This window comes from Sus scrofa, chromosome 7 (assembly GCF_054392235.1).
Source record: "Sus scrofa isolate SSC_HxYL_T2T_F1_AM1 chromosome 7, Sscrofa_HxYL_maternal_Yorkshire_Landrace_v2.0, whole genome shotgun sequence".
Lineage (NCBI taxonomy): Eukaryota > Metazoa > Chordata > Mammalia > Artiodactyla > Suidae > Sus > Sus scrofa.
In genome coordinates, this window is record NC_139389.1 from 63,091,939 (window position 1) to 63,105,664 (window position 13,726).

At 53.1% G+C, this 13,726-nt stretch overlaps 1 protein-coding gene across 3 annotated transcripts in view; it reads left to right on the forward strand.

Annotated features, from left to right (window-relative positions):
• ACAN (aggrecan) overlaps positions 1–13,546 on the forward strand; it is a 69,734-nt gene extending 56,188 nt beyond the window's left edge. Inside the window, exons 13-18 of one of the 3 annotated variants that reach the window (XM_021098297.2) lie at positions 7,035–7,148; positions 10,334–10,492; positions 11,200–11,282; positions 11,560–11,704; positions 12,514–12,696; positions 13,112–13,546. In XM_021098297.2, coding sequence (XP_020953956.1) covers positions 7,035–7,148; positions 10,334–10,492; positions 11,200–11,282; positions 11,560–11,704; positions 12,514–12,696; positions 13,112–13,188 — 761 coding nt within the window. In that variant the 3' untranslated portion in view covers positions 13,189–13,546. The remainder of the gene's footprint in view (positions 1–7,034; positions 7,149–10,333; positions 10,493–11,199; positions 11,283–11,559; positions 11,705–12,513; positions 12,697–13,111) is intronic. The other 2 variants (NM_001164652.1, XM_021098299.2) reach the window with 2 other exon arrangements.
• Positions 13,547–13,726: the final 180 nt, after the last annotated feature.

A 13,726-nucleotide genomic window follows, 5' to 3' on the forward strand; every position in this document is an offset into this window, starting at 1 on the left:
TCATATGATATAGATATGCTCTGAGCTTTGCACTTATGCAGGAAATATATGTCTATATAAACAGGCACTAGGGCGCATATCTATCCACTCTCGCCCCCTTGGGCATCAACCTGTGCCCATGTCTGGGCGTCGTGACTGAAGAGACCATGGGTTGCCATGGCCACACAAGGTGGGCTCTTTTCGGAAAGTCCTGGCCTTTCCACCAAGGGGACGGTACTTCCACTGAGCCGTGATGACCTCAGGGGGTGGTAGACATCCCTAACTGTCATCCACCCCCGGGGGGAAAGCAGAGCACTGCCTATGTCCTGGGAGAGGCTGCCTCTGTCCTGGGAGAGGCTGCCTCTGATGAAAACCTGGAGATCTCAGCAAGCAGGGTGCAGAGACCTCCGTCAGCAGTGGCAATGGCACTGTCTGTCCCATGAGTAGCGCCCCTGGTGGATATCATGCAGGAGTGCAGACACTGCCTCCCCTAGGTCTGGGTGTGCAGGCAGGGGGCCACAGGGCACCCATCCTGGGTGAGGTGCTGCGATGCTCAGCTGTGTCGGCCAGCCCAGCCCAGGTTCATGAAGAATAGACTCAGAGCCCAACAGCACTTCTGGGATGGGGGCAGCAGCCAGGACCAGAACCCCCTTGTCCTTGGTTAGGATCTTCTGACACCTCTCTCCATTCTTAGCAACTCCTTCCCCAACCTGATACCTGAAGCGAAAATGTAACCATGGTATCAGAAGTCACACAGCAGGGCTCGTGTCCTGGCACCTCTGAAATTAGAAGTAGGTGACAATGGACCTTAACTAATCTGCTGTAAAGGACAGCTTTTCTCAAATCATTGTCTTTCTAAAGGACTCTCTTTCCCACAGTTTCTTCCCAGGCTGCTCTGAAAGCTTGGTAATCATCCCCATTTCAAAGTGCATCATAGGAATCTCTGTGGTGGCTCAGTGCTAATGAACCCAACTAGTAGCCATGAGGATGAGGGTTCAATCCCTGGCCTCGCTCAGTAGGTTAAGGATTTGGAGTTGCTGTGAGCTGTGGTGTCAGTCGCAGACATGGCTTAGACTTCACGTGGCTGTGGCTGTGGCATAGGCCAGCAGCCATAGCTTCCATTCACCCCCTAGCCTGGGAACTTCCATGTGCCACGGGTGCAACCCTAAGAAGACAAAAAAGAAAGAGTTTCAGAGATTTGCCTAACTCCACTAAGGGAATCCAATCAAGAATTGAGTTCTTTGCTGTTTAACACACTCAGCTAAATAAAAAACTCCTTCTTCAACATAAAAACCAGTTGCTGGAGTTCCCTGGTGGCTCAGCAGGTTAAAGACTTGGCATTGCCACTGCTGTGGCTCATGTCACTGCTGTGGTTTGGGTACAATCCCTGACCCAGGAACTTCTGTGGGCCATAGGTGCAGACCCCAAATAAGTAAATACATAAATAGAAAAACAGACTTCAAGGAGCTAGAAACCCGGAGTTCCTGTCATGGTGGTTAACGAATCTGACTAGGAACCATGAAGATGCAGGTTCGATCCCTGGCCTCATTCAGTGAGTTAAGGATCCAGCGTCGTGCATGAGCTGTGGTGTAGGTCAAAGACTCAGCTCAGATCCCGCGTTGCTGTGGCTGTGGTGTAGGCTACAGCTCCGATTAGACCCCTAGCCTGGGAACCTCCATATGCCACGGGTGTGGCCCTACAAAGACAAAAAAAAGACAAATAAAAAAATAATAATAAAATAAAAGAGCTAGAAACCAGACCTCAGGAGAACCAGAATGTAAGCAGCTGTAGAATTGGAGTTGGTACAACTGGACACAGACAAGCCTCCACTGCTTCATTTATAAATAGGGTCAAAGGTAGTGGTTCTCAGCTTTAAGAAATTCTGATGCCTGGGTCCCACCCCCACAGATTCTGATTGGAATGGGTCTGGCACTGGGTTCTTTTTCTAAGCTCCCAGGTAACTCCAATGCGCAGGCAGAGCTGAGAAGTACTGCTGTGAAGACAGGATCCTCTCTGAGCCTCTGACCCATTCCCCTTCCCCATCGATCATCCCACTCATTATGAACAAAAACTTTGTCATCTCTAAAGAGCAAGTGGGGAGTTCCTGTGTGGAGCAGTGGAAACGAATCCAACTAGTAGCCATGAGGATAAGGGTTCAATCCCTGGCCTCGCTCAGCGGGTAGAGGATTCAGCATTGCTGTGAGCTGTGGTGTAGTCACAGACGTGGCTCGGATCCCAAGTTGCTGTGCTGTGTGTGAAGAACCGCATCCTCACGGATACTAATCAGGTTCGTTTCTGTTGCACAACAGAAACTCCTCATCAGCTTCTTTTCTGTTTTTCTGATGTATTTTTCACTTTGGGAACTTGGGGTTCTGATTTATGGTCTGACACTGTCTCTCCCCCAATGGGGTGATGTTTTAATTCCAGTGAAACCTTATCCCTGGAGGATGGGAGAAATGCTTTCAAAGCAAGTGAAAATACAGGGTTACAAGTGAAAACTGCAAATTATACCATCACACCATCTTGACTTAAGAAGTACATGGGCAGATTTCTTTATTTATTCATTCATTCATTTATTTTAGCTTTTTAGGGCCACACCCAGAGCATATGGAAGTTCCCAGGCTAAGGGTTGAATCAGAGCTGCAGCTGCTGGCCTACACCACAGCCACAGCAACACAGGATCCGAGCCATGTCTGCAACCTACACCACAGCTCACAGCAACACTGATCTTTAACCTATTGAGCGAGGCCAGGGATCAAATCTGCATCCTCATGGTTACTAGTCAGATTCATTTCTGCTGCACCACAATGGGAACTCCTTCATGGGTAGATCATAACAGACAATTAACTGAATTGAAGAGGCAGGATATTGGAGTTCTTGTCTTGGCACAGTGGTTAATGAATCCGACTAGGAACTATGAGGTTGTGGAGTTAGATCCCTGGCCTTGTTCAGTGGGTTAAGGATCCGGCATTGCCTTGAGCTGTGGTGTAGGTTGCAGACGTGGCTCGGATTTCACGTTGCTGTGGCTGTGGTGTAGGCCAGTGGCTACAGCTCCAATTCAACCCCTAGCCTGGGAACCTCCATATGCCATGGAAGTGGCCCAAGAAATGGCAAAAAGACAAAAAAAAAAAAAAAAAAAAAAAAGAGGCAGGATATTAAAGTTACATTCAACATCAACTTTTAAAAATATGAAAGACTTGATACTATAAATAACTGTAACATACTTTTGATTTAATCATGTTTGGTTTTAGAGCAACTCAAAATTGATAAATATGCTCTTATAATCCTTCTATCAATTGTGATATACCAGAAAGTTAGTGGATTTACTCAAGTCTGTTCATCTTGATTGATACTATGCCTTTGCAGGGTTCAGAGCATCCGTTGGCTCTGTTATCTCTGTGCTTCTCAGGTGTATTTTCACCCATCCTTGTCCAGGAAAGTTATGTCCAAGATCACCAATACAGCTGCACAGGTTGTGCACTGAGCAACTGGACGGGTATCATTCATACTGCAATCTCTATGAGTGGCAGCCCCTTTGGTTGGGTATCACTTGAGTAAAAGCACCTGCTGTCACTCTTCATTCCACTTTTTCTAGGAACCAAATAAGCTCTCTAACTTGAAAGTCCTGGGCTCTGACATAGGCAACAGCTAGACAAGACCTACTCAGGTTGGAGGCCTGAGGTCCCCAGTTCAGAAGCCAAAGTGATTATTTGCAAATATATTTATACCCTTCACTTTCACCGGGGCTCTCAGTTATTTTAGCACTTATGTTAAAAATATCACTAAAGGCTGGAATTCCTTTATGGCTCAGTGGGTTAAGGATCCAGCATTGTTGCTGCAGTGGCTTGGGTCACTGCTGTGACACGGGTTCAATCCCTGACCCAGGAACTTCCATAGGCCGGGGGCACAGCCAAAAAAAGAGAGAGAGAGAAATATCACTAAATGGCCTTGTGCAAGAACACACCGTCCCATCTGGCTAGAGTGGTGGTAAGAGGACTCAGAGACCCAGCTCAGTGAGAACCAACGAGCCCTTGGCTAGTGCAGCAGAAATGGTCATGGGATGCTGAGATTCGGGATTCCATTGTTTCTCTTTTTCTCTCCACGTGGAACAGAGGCCCAGCTTTCAGCCTCATGGTCTAATTCTCTCCTTCATCTCCTCCAAATGTCTCCCCAGGGTAGGCAGGTCACTTCCTTTGTCTCCTTATCTGTACAGTGGCACCATGACATCCAGGCCATCGGGCCGTTGAGAGGACAATGCATGTGTCTGGCTCAGAGAAGACTCTTCAGAGTTATCAGCTCCCTCTCTTTCCTCTCTTCCTTCACACAGTCTGCTCATTTGCCCAAAGCCCCCCATCCTCCATCTGCTGTCACCTTCTCTGGGGTCCCTGGGTCCTCATAGCGAGGGCCAGCCCCACTCTTCTCAAGGTTTCCGAAGATGAGTGATATTCTCATTGCCTGCACAGAAAGAGGTGGGTGGATCAGGGCCAGAGTGGCTCTGCCAGCGAGAGGAAAAGGGGAGACCTGAAGGGCTGATAAGAAGGTCCCCCGCAGGATGCCCAGCCCTCCCACTACTGCTGAAGGCCTCTCTAAGCCACCCCAATGCCACTCGCAGGCTCTCTGGTCTTCAGGAGTATGGCCCTTCCATCCTTCTCTGTGAATGCAGAGAACTGCATAAAACAGCTTCTGGGTCCAGGAACCTGGTTTTAGCCCCTGCAGCCATTTCAGACTCTGTGCCCTGGCCAAACACCGAAGGAAAACAATACCGCTCCCGGACCCCAGGCCGCCTGAGTGGGGGCCAGGCAAAGGACGTGCTATAAGCCTCTGGGACAACTGGAAGCCACCTGGCCTGACCCCAACCACCCTGGGGCCTCCGCCCCACCCCACCCCCCTACCCCCAGGATGGCCAGAGGCCCCAGGGCCGATGTCTGGCTCTTCTCCCCACGGGCCACTCCTGTCCCCTGCTCTGTACAACTGCTTGAGCGCCTACATTTGCCTAATACCCCCTTGCCCGGTGCTTCCCATCTCCCATAATGACGCTAATGGACAAAAAGGAAAAGTAGCTTCTCTGAAGCAGGAGATCCTCCCCCAGCTTCCGCCCGGCCCACCATCAGCCTGACCTATTGCTGCTACTGCTGCTGCTGGGAATCCTGGTGCATGCTGGGAATCCAAGTGCATGCTGGGCCTTCCATCCGTTCCTCCATGCATTGTGGTTTTGCTTGGAACAGTTTCAAACTTGGAACTGTTGGTTTCTCACCCATGGCGTACGCTCCCTGAAATGAAGTTAAGAACGTCGTGGGAAAAGAGACGTATCTGAAGACTTGAGATTTTCAGGCCTCCTCTTGCACAGACCCAGCTCTGATCTAGGGGACATCTGCTTTGCTGTAGTGAAAAGGATCCAGAAGAAAATGCTTTGATCTTCTTATCAGAGGGTTGACCTTAAGGTCTAGTCTGCTCTTATGAGAGGCAAGAACTTAGTCCTAGAACGTATTTAGGATGCTGCTTATGTGGAGATCACCATAGACACGTCGGGTCCTAAAGGTTGTCTGAACGCAGCTGCACATATCATGCTGTCCCACGGGCGAGGGGAACCCATTCACTGCAGAAGTGTGTTGACCTCCTGGGAAGAAGAGCTTCACAATACCTTCTATCACATTCTCAGAGAAAGTAACCAGAAAAAACCAGCAGGTGCCTTTGGAAAACAAATATGAAGACAGTAGAATAGATCTTCTGGCTTCTCTGCAAGATGCAAAAAGACCAGATTGGGAGAGCCATTTCTCACCTTGGCTAATGGACGAAAATTTGAAGCAAAGGCCAATGACGTAGCAATAGAAGTGCCACAAAGAATTTGGATCACAAAGAACATCTTGGACCAGAAGAACAGAAGGAAAGAAGAGTCTTCTGGGGAAGAGAGGCTGATGGGGATCTGCCTGCATCCCAGGTTGGTGCTGGTGGATGACCACTTACTAAGAACCTCATGGGCCTCAAACACAGATCTCCTGCTGGCTGAGAGACAACCCTTGTAGAAATTACAACTCATTGGAGATGCCCATGTTCTGAGGCCTTAAGCTAGAAGATTACTTGGGAAAATATTAGACTGGGTTCCTGTCCCTTCCCCCTGAGATAACAGTGTTGGCTTCATCTTTATAAGACATTCTAGAATCTTCTTTACTGAAGACAAAGAAGGTATCTGAAACCAAAAAAAAAATCTATTGAATCTCATGCATGTATTCCATGCTGCCATTTTCTTGTGGTCCTGTACTCTGCAAACCACTTCTAGTGTTTTTGTTCTAGTACTTCATGGCCATGTCCTCTTTCCTTGGCTCATAACTAAAGAAGCTCAGAAAAGAAAGAGCTCTAACCAAGCTTCAAGAACTTGAATTCCAGGGAGTTCCCATTTTGGCTCAGCAGTAACGAACCCAACTAGGATCCATGAGGATGAGGGTTTGATCCCTGGCCTCTCTCAGTGGGTTAAGGATCTGGTGTTGTCATGAGCTGTGGTGTAGGTCACAGATGTGGCTTGGATTCCATCTTGCTGTGGCTGTGGTGTAGGCCAGCAGCTGTAGCTCCAATTCAACCCCAAGCCTGGGAACTTCCATCCATATGCCTTAGGTACAGCCCTAAAAAGCAAAAAAAAAAAAAAAAGAACTTGAATCCCAGTGTCCCTGCTCACCACCTTGTTCAGAGCCTACTCAGATCCCAAGGCCTCCTGAAATATTCGCAACAGAGGGCATCTTGGGGGAATGCCAAGCTCACTCTCACAATAGGTAGTTGTCTTCAGAAGCACTGGATCTTCACCCACTGGGAAACCTGGCTTCAGTCCTCCAACCTTGCCAATCAAGAATCACACACATCCAAGAAAGCCCTTGCTGGATCTTTGGCTCAGCACTCCAAGATGGCGGCAGCAGCAGCAGCAGCAACAGTTCTTAGGAAACCCAGCCACCCCTGCCAGGGCTCAGAAGAGCAGCAGGGCTGGCCACCCATAAAGAAGCTGCAACACGTTTGCGAAGCTGGAGTTGCTGGCGGGCGTCCTAATGGTGGCCCTTGGTTTCTTGCAGACTTTGACGAGTGCCTCTCAAGCCCTTGTCTGAATGGAGCCACCTGCGTGGATGCCATCGACTCTTTCACATGCTTATGCCTTCCCAGCTACCAAGGGGACCTGTGTGAGATCGGTACGGCCGTCTCGGCTTCAGCTAATGTTACTAACTGCTGCACCCCCTTCTCCTCCCTCACTCTTCCCTGCTAACCACAGGTTCTAGGCCCTGCCTGGGGGCCCCCAAGATCCACCCAGACAGCCACGTCAGGGGCCACAACTGAAAAGTGGGCCCTTCCTCACTCCCACTCCTTCTCTTGCTGTTCCCTGTGGAAGCCCTCCTCTGGGGCACTGGCTGAGCTGATTGCAGAAGAGACTTGCAAGAGTTCCCATCGTGGCTCAGTGGTTACTGAATCCAACTAGGAACCATGAGGTTGCGGGTTCGATCCCTGGCCTTGCTCAGTGGGTTAAGGATCCGGCGTTGCCTGAGCTGTGGTGTATGTTGCAGACGTGGCTCAGATCCTGCGTTGCTGTGGCTCTGGTGTAGGCCAGTGGCTACAGCTCCAATTGGACCCCTAGCTGGGAACCTCCATATGCCGAGGGAGCGGCCCAAGAAAATGACAAAAAGACAAAAAAAAAAAAAAGGAAGAGACTTGCAGGCCAGGCCAGCCTGCTCTTTGGAAGGTGGGGCTCTGGGGGACTTTTCAAATACTAACCTTGCCCAGGGCTGCCAGATGCTAGCAGCAGAGTTGGTGCATTCCTCAGCCTAAGAAGACAGAACTGATTCTGTGCATTTGTCTGGAAGGAAGCTATGGGTGGGAGTCACTGGTTCTTGCTCCAAATGATACCCTCGGATCTTCCCAGCGTGGCCCTGGCATGTGTCTGCCTGCTGTATTGCCCACAGGACCTTCGTGGCCCTCCACGGCCTTGGGAGCCACCGTGCCGCAGTGGCCAAGCTGCCTTCCTCTTCTTCTCTGGCAAGAGCTATGGTCTGTCTTTCTGAAAGCTCTCGCATCACGAGCTTGCTCAAGTCATGAACGCACAGGGATGGTTGCATGTCACCTTGTCCTCATCATCACCGTGACAGGCGCTATAGCCAATGCCACTCCAGCTCACGCTTCCTCTCTCCCTCCCCTAGGCAAGGCAAAAGGCTGATCAGAGAGAACAGAGCCTTGTTGCAGGGAACAGGGCCTGACTTTGCTCTCTTGGGCCTTGCCAACCCCTCTGCTTCTGCATCTGGGCCAGGCCCTGCCAAGGGGAGCTGTGGGCCAGGAAGTTTCGGAGGCCAGACTGAGCCTGCAGCTCTCTCACCTTTGGTGTCTCCTAGTCCCCCTGTCCTCCTAGATCTCGGGGTTGCCCTAACTCAGAAGGGGGGCTCGCAGTTGCCAGCAGCAATGGTCCTTGCAGAACTGGAAGGGTTTAGGGGCTCAAAACCATTTTCACTGAATGCTAAGTTGGACCTCCCAGAACCTTCCAGACAGCAGCTGAAACTCCTGAGCAATGTGGGGAGGTAGCTTTGGCTTGCATGTTCCTTGGAGACACTGCCAAGTTGCTAGACCAGTGGAGGAACTTCTGGAAGAAAAGTCTTGGCCTGGACCCTTCTTCCCTACAGCCCTCCAAGACTCTGAGAAATTGATACATGGGGATCTTTGACTCGGCTGGGAGCGGGGAATTACAAGGCTTTTCTCCTTAGGGTGCCAGAATATTTGCCACAAGGAGAAAGGTCTGGAATATTCATGCAGATAACAGCTTTTGGGTGCCAGACTGCGAGAAGAGCCCACACAGAGCTGCACCTGCCACAAAAGCAGGGCTACGTCTCTTCTTCCACATCAATCCCGAGCACTCACCGCCCCATGGGTGCCTCAAGCCTTGGCTCTGGCCCTGCTCCTCCTTCCAGCATTCCTGGAAATCTGTGGCTGTTGCCCTAGAGCCTCCATTCTGCATGGCCCCGGCCCCACCCAGCACAGCTGCACCCTCCGGCTCAGCCCTTAGGCACTGTGATGGCCCATGAATTGTCCCCACAAGTCAGTCTGGGGATGACGTCTCTGTCCTCCTCAGCACAGCTCCCTCTGAAGCCTCTGTGCCTCTTTGCAAACCTTTGCCTGCCCCCCGCCCCCCACCCCCAAGGAGGGATTGGCAGCAGAGGACCAGCAGCCTCCTTCTCAGCCCTCCTGCTGCTCTGCCTCTTTCGTCAAAGGCCACTGGCCCCTGGCTCTTCTCTTCCTGCTCTTTCAAGTGTCTGGCTTCCAGCCCTGCCAAGCATCTTCTCCTTCAGCCTGAGCATCCGTCTGCTCACATACTGGTCCTTTCTTCTGGAACAGCCAGACCAGGGAGGCTGCCACACAGCCCCACACTCAGCCCCAGGGCCCTGGGGGCAGCCCTTCACCCTGGAGGGACCAGGGGAAGAAGGAAGAGGGAGTTCCTTCTGTCCAGAGCTGTGCTGGCACACCTTTAGCAACTGGGTCTCAGAGAGGAAGAAGGATCCCTGATTTGTAGCATCTGCCATTTTCTACAGACTCATCCTCCCCTGAGGGCCAGTGAAAATCACCAATGTGATGTCACCAAAGGCCCGGCACACTCCTTGCCCGCTCCAGCACGACCGTGCCTCTGTTTACCCTTCTAAGCTGCTCCAGGAGCTCAAATCAGCCCCTTCTCCTGGACTCAGAACCCATTACCAGTGTAGGTTTGGGAGAAGAGAAGCCCCTCTCCTCTTCTCATCTGCCACCAAGAAGCAAAATGAAAAGCCAAGGTCCCTGGGTCACGGACCCCCAAGCCCATATCATGGGCTCCGCTCAGGCCAACTCTGCTCCCTCGACTTAGAGCTCAGTCTCTTCTTTGGACTCCTGTCTGCTCCTCTGTCCTGACTCGTTCCCATTTCCTGCCCCCGCCCCAGCACTGCTGCTGCTGCTGCCACCCTGACATACATCCCCACAGCTCCCTCTCTCCCTAGAACCCCTCGGAGCCTCTGAGCCATGTTATTCCTAGAGCCTCAACACCGCCTACTTTCCCCCCTCTTTTGACCTGGCCTGCTGAATACTTCCAGCATCAATAGGAGAAAAGGTTTGGGGGGGGGAAACCATATCAGGAAAGGAAGGGGTCCTGGCCATTCCCCAGAATCTGGGAACATGGCCAGGGCTCATGGGGGAGGAGGGGGAGGCCAGGCCTCTTCCTACTGGAGCCTCCATCCAGTTGGGCTTCTCCCTTCCTTTGGGGGCGACGTAGAAGGCGGGGTGAATGCTGGAATCCTTGCCATGAGACTGGCAGTCGCCGCTGTCCCCAAGTGGCCTCTGGGCCCTCCCCTCAAGCCCCTGACCTGTGTTGCAGACCAGAAGCTGTGTGAGAACGGCTGGACCAAATTCCAGGGCCACTGTTACCGCCACTTCCCTGACCGGGCGACCTGGGTGGATGCAGAGAGCCAGTGCCGGAAGCAGCAGTCACACCTGAGCAGCATCGTCACCCCCGAGGAGCAGGAGTTTGTCAACAGTGAGTGTGGGTCGGAGGTGCCTCGGGGGCCCAGAGGAGAATGGTTACCGGAGCAAAGGACTGCCCTCGCCAGAAATCAGCAGACTGGGGTCCAGTGAGGCTGCAGACATGGGGGGAGCAGAAAAGGAGGGCAGCGCATTTTCACAGCCTGAAGGGCCAATGGCTCAGGCTAGCTGTCAAAGTCACCCCCAGACTGTCTCTGTGGCTGTCACCAGTCCATGTCAGCTTGGTGACTGGGGAGCTAGGGGGTATCTAAAGTGCACTTCAGGAGTTCCCGTCGTGGCGCAGCAGAAATGAATCCAACTAGGAACCATGAGGTTGTGGGTTCGATCCTTGGCCTCGCTCAGGGGGTTAAGGATCCCACGTTGCCTTGAGCCCTGGTGTAAGTCACAGATGGGGCTTGGATATGGTGTTGCTGTGGCTGTGGTGGAGGCTGGCAGCTACAGTTCCAATTCAACCCCTAGCCTGGGAACCTCCATATGCCACGGGTGCGGCCCTAAAAAGCAAAAAAAAAAAAAAAAAAAAAAAAATATAGCAAAGTGCACTTCAAGCATTCACATGCTAAGACCCTTGTCGGGACCCTGGAAGCAGGCGGCACGCTCCTAGGAGCCCGCCCAGCTCCTGCCATCCCTCCATCCCCTCTGCCTCTATGAACTCAAGTTTCTCAGACACCTTCGGGGTACCCCAAACACATGCCCTCTCTCCAGACAACGCTCAGGACTACCAGTGGATTGGCTTGAACGACAAGACCATCGAAGGGGACTTCCGCTGGTCAGATGGACACTCCTTGGTGAGTTCTGCCGGGGCACGCAGCCTAGGTGGCAGCACAGAGGAGGTGAACAAAGGCCCCAGAGAGAGACACAATCAAACCACATACAGACATTCATGGAGCTGAAATGGGAGCCCTGAGGTCGGGGATCGTGTCTCCTTCCTCTCCCCTTCAGAGACTGGCCCAGGGCTGGATAAATGAAGAGTGGCGGGTCTGGAGGGGCGATGGGGGAGGCAAGGAACAGGCCCAGACATAAGGAGTCTGCCCCTCCTCACCCCTTCCCCACTCCCTCGCACAGCAATTTGAGAACTGGCGCCCCAACCAGCCTGACAACTTCTTCGCCACTGGAGAGGACTGCGTGGTGATGATCTGGCACGAGAAGGGCGAGTGGAATGACGTGCCCTGCAATTACCAGCTGCCCTTCACGTGTAAAAAGGGCACAGGTAAGCAGCGGCCTGGGCGGGAGGTGGGGGGGCCTCCAGTGTGGATAGAATCCAGACCCCAGGCTCCTGCTGTATGACTCGGTGTGACTCCTGGCTGCTGAGGGCACCTCACCTGCCCAACAGGAAGACTGGAGCTGACCTGGGGGGCCGTTCTCAGTGCCAGCATCCCAGAGCCAATAGCAAGGGCCAGCCTACTCTGAGGGACCATTTCCAGGCACAGGGAGAAGGTGACAGTCACAGGTTTAGCAGACAGTTCCCCCCCACACACACACACACACAGTGCCTTGGATATGGGCACAGAATGTCCCCCTGGATGGCACATAGGTTGAGAGCTTCCCTCTCTGGGGTTCCCAGGTCCACCGTCTTGGAGTCAAAGTTGTCAGGCCTCAGCTTTAGATCCGGACACTGAGGGGCGGATAGGACCCTCCCTACCTGTTCCTGTTCCTGGCCATGTGCCTGACCCAGGCCTCCTTTCCTCCTGAAACACTGAAACACTGTTTCCATAGAGAAGTCACAGACAGTCTGCCTGGCTCTCGTGGTCTCTCCCCACCTTTCTCCCTTCTATTCCCGCCCCGCCCGGGGCTGTTCTAAATCATCGAGGAACCCAGACAATAGAAGCAGTGGTTTCCAGATTCTTAGTGCTGCGTGAAAGCACCCTTCCCCCAGCAGTCAGGGCTCACGGCTGCCGTCCAGGTTCCATGCCCTGTCCTCCGGCTCCGAGCTGTCTCATCCCAGCCAGCGAGGGTCACACCATGGGGCGTCATGGGAGACCCTCCGAGAGCCCTTTCTGAAGGGTATTTGCCCCTCAGTGGCCTGCGGAGAGCCCCCCGTGGTGGAGCACGCCAGGATCTTCGGGCAGAAGAAGGACCGGTACGAGATCAATTCCCTGGTGCGGTACCAGTGCACCGAGGGCTTTGTCCAGCGCCACGTGCCCACCATCCGGTGCCAGCCCAGCGGGCACTGGGAGGAGCCTCGGATCACCTGCACAGACCGTGAGCATCGCCCCACCCAGCATTAGGTTCCGCCAGCGTGTCCCCAGGCACAGCCTGGCTGGCCCTCTCCTGGGATCCTGAACTCCCACTGCCTGCTCTACGCACGCTCATGCTCAGTCACAGATCCTTGCGCCCCAGCCCTGCCCCCAGGAGGGGGGGTCACTTCCCCTGAGAGGATGAAGGTGGAGCCGGTGGCCCGCTTTCCTTTTCCACACCAGCGCGAAACCTCTTAGCCCAAAGGGGTTCCAAGAAAACTCCAAGCTGGGAAGCGGGCAAAGCCTCCGGTTGCCTTCATGAGGCTCAAGTTTCTGCAGGGAGGGGAGCCGGCAGAGCGGGCACAGGACGGGGAGAGGCTCGGCTGGCCTCCTTTCTTCCCAGGGTTCACCGGGATTTTGTCATCTCCCTTTCACCCCAGCCGCCACCTACAAGCGCAGACTACAGAAGCGGAGCTCACGGTCCCTGCGGAGGAGCCGCCCCAGCACGGGCCCCTGAGAGGGGCTTCCAGGACGTGCCCAGGATGCTGAGCCCAGGAGCCTTGCCAGGCTGACATCCCACACGGATGGTGTCCGCTCCTTGTCGCTTTCTGTCATATAAGGAATTCCATTAAAGAAGGAAAAAAAAAAAATCCCACATTGTGTATGCACCCACCCACCCCCTCAATCGCCAAAACTGCATCTAATTTTCCCCTCAAACGCCAAAGCAAATGCAGATGTATTGTAACCCGTGGACTGAGTTTAGAGACATTTCTTCAATCTCCCGTTGTGCCTTTCCAGGGACCAGCGCAGGGACAGGGGGAGAAGGGGAGGGGTTAAGTTAAATAAAGAAGATTATTTTTTGTTTCCTGACTTTATCCAAGAGCAGTGCAATCGTTGCTTCTTTCAACTCCAGGGAGAGGAGGGAGGGGGGTGCAGAGGCCCAGGGGTGTGAAGGATTGGGAACCGCAGCTGAATGTATTGGAGAGATGGAGTCGGAGGGTCTGCTGTCTGTGTCCGGGGAGAAGCCACGGCAGAGGGGGGCGGGTTCCGGCCGC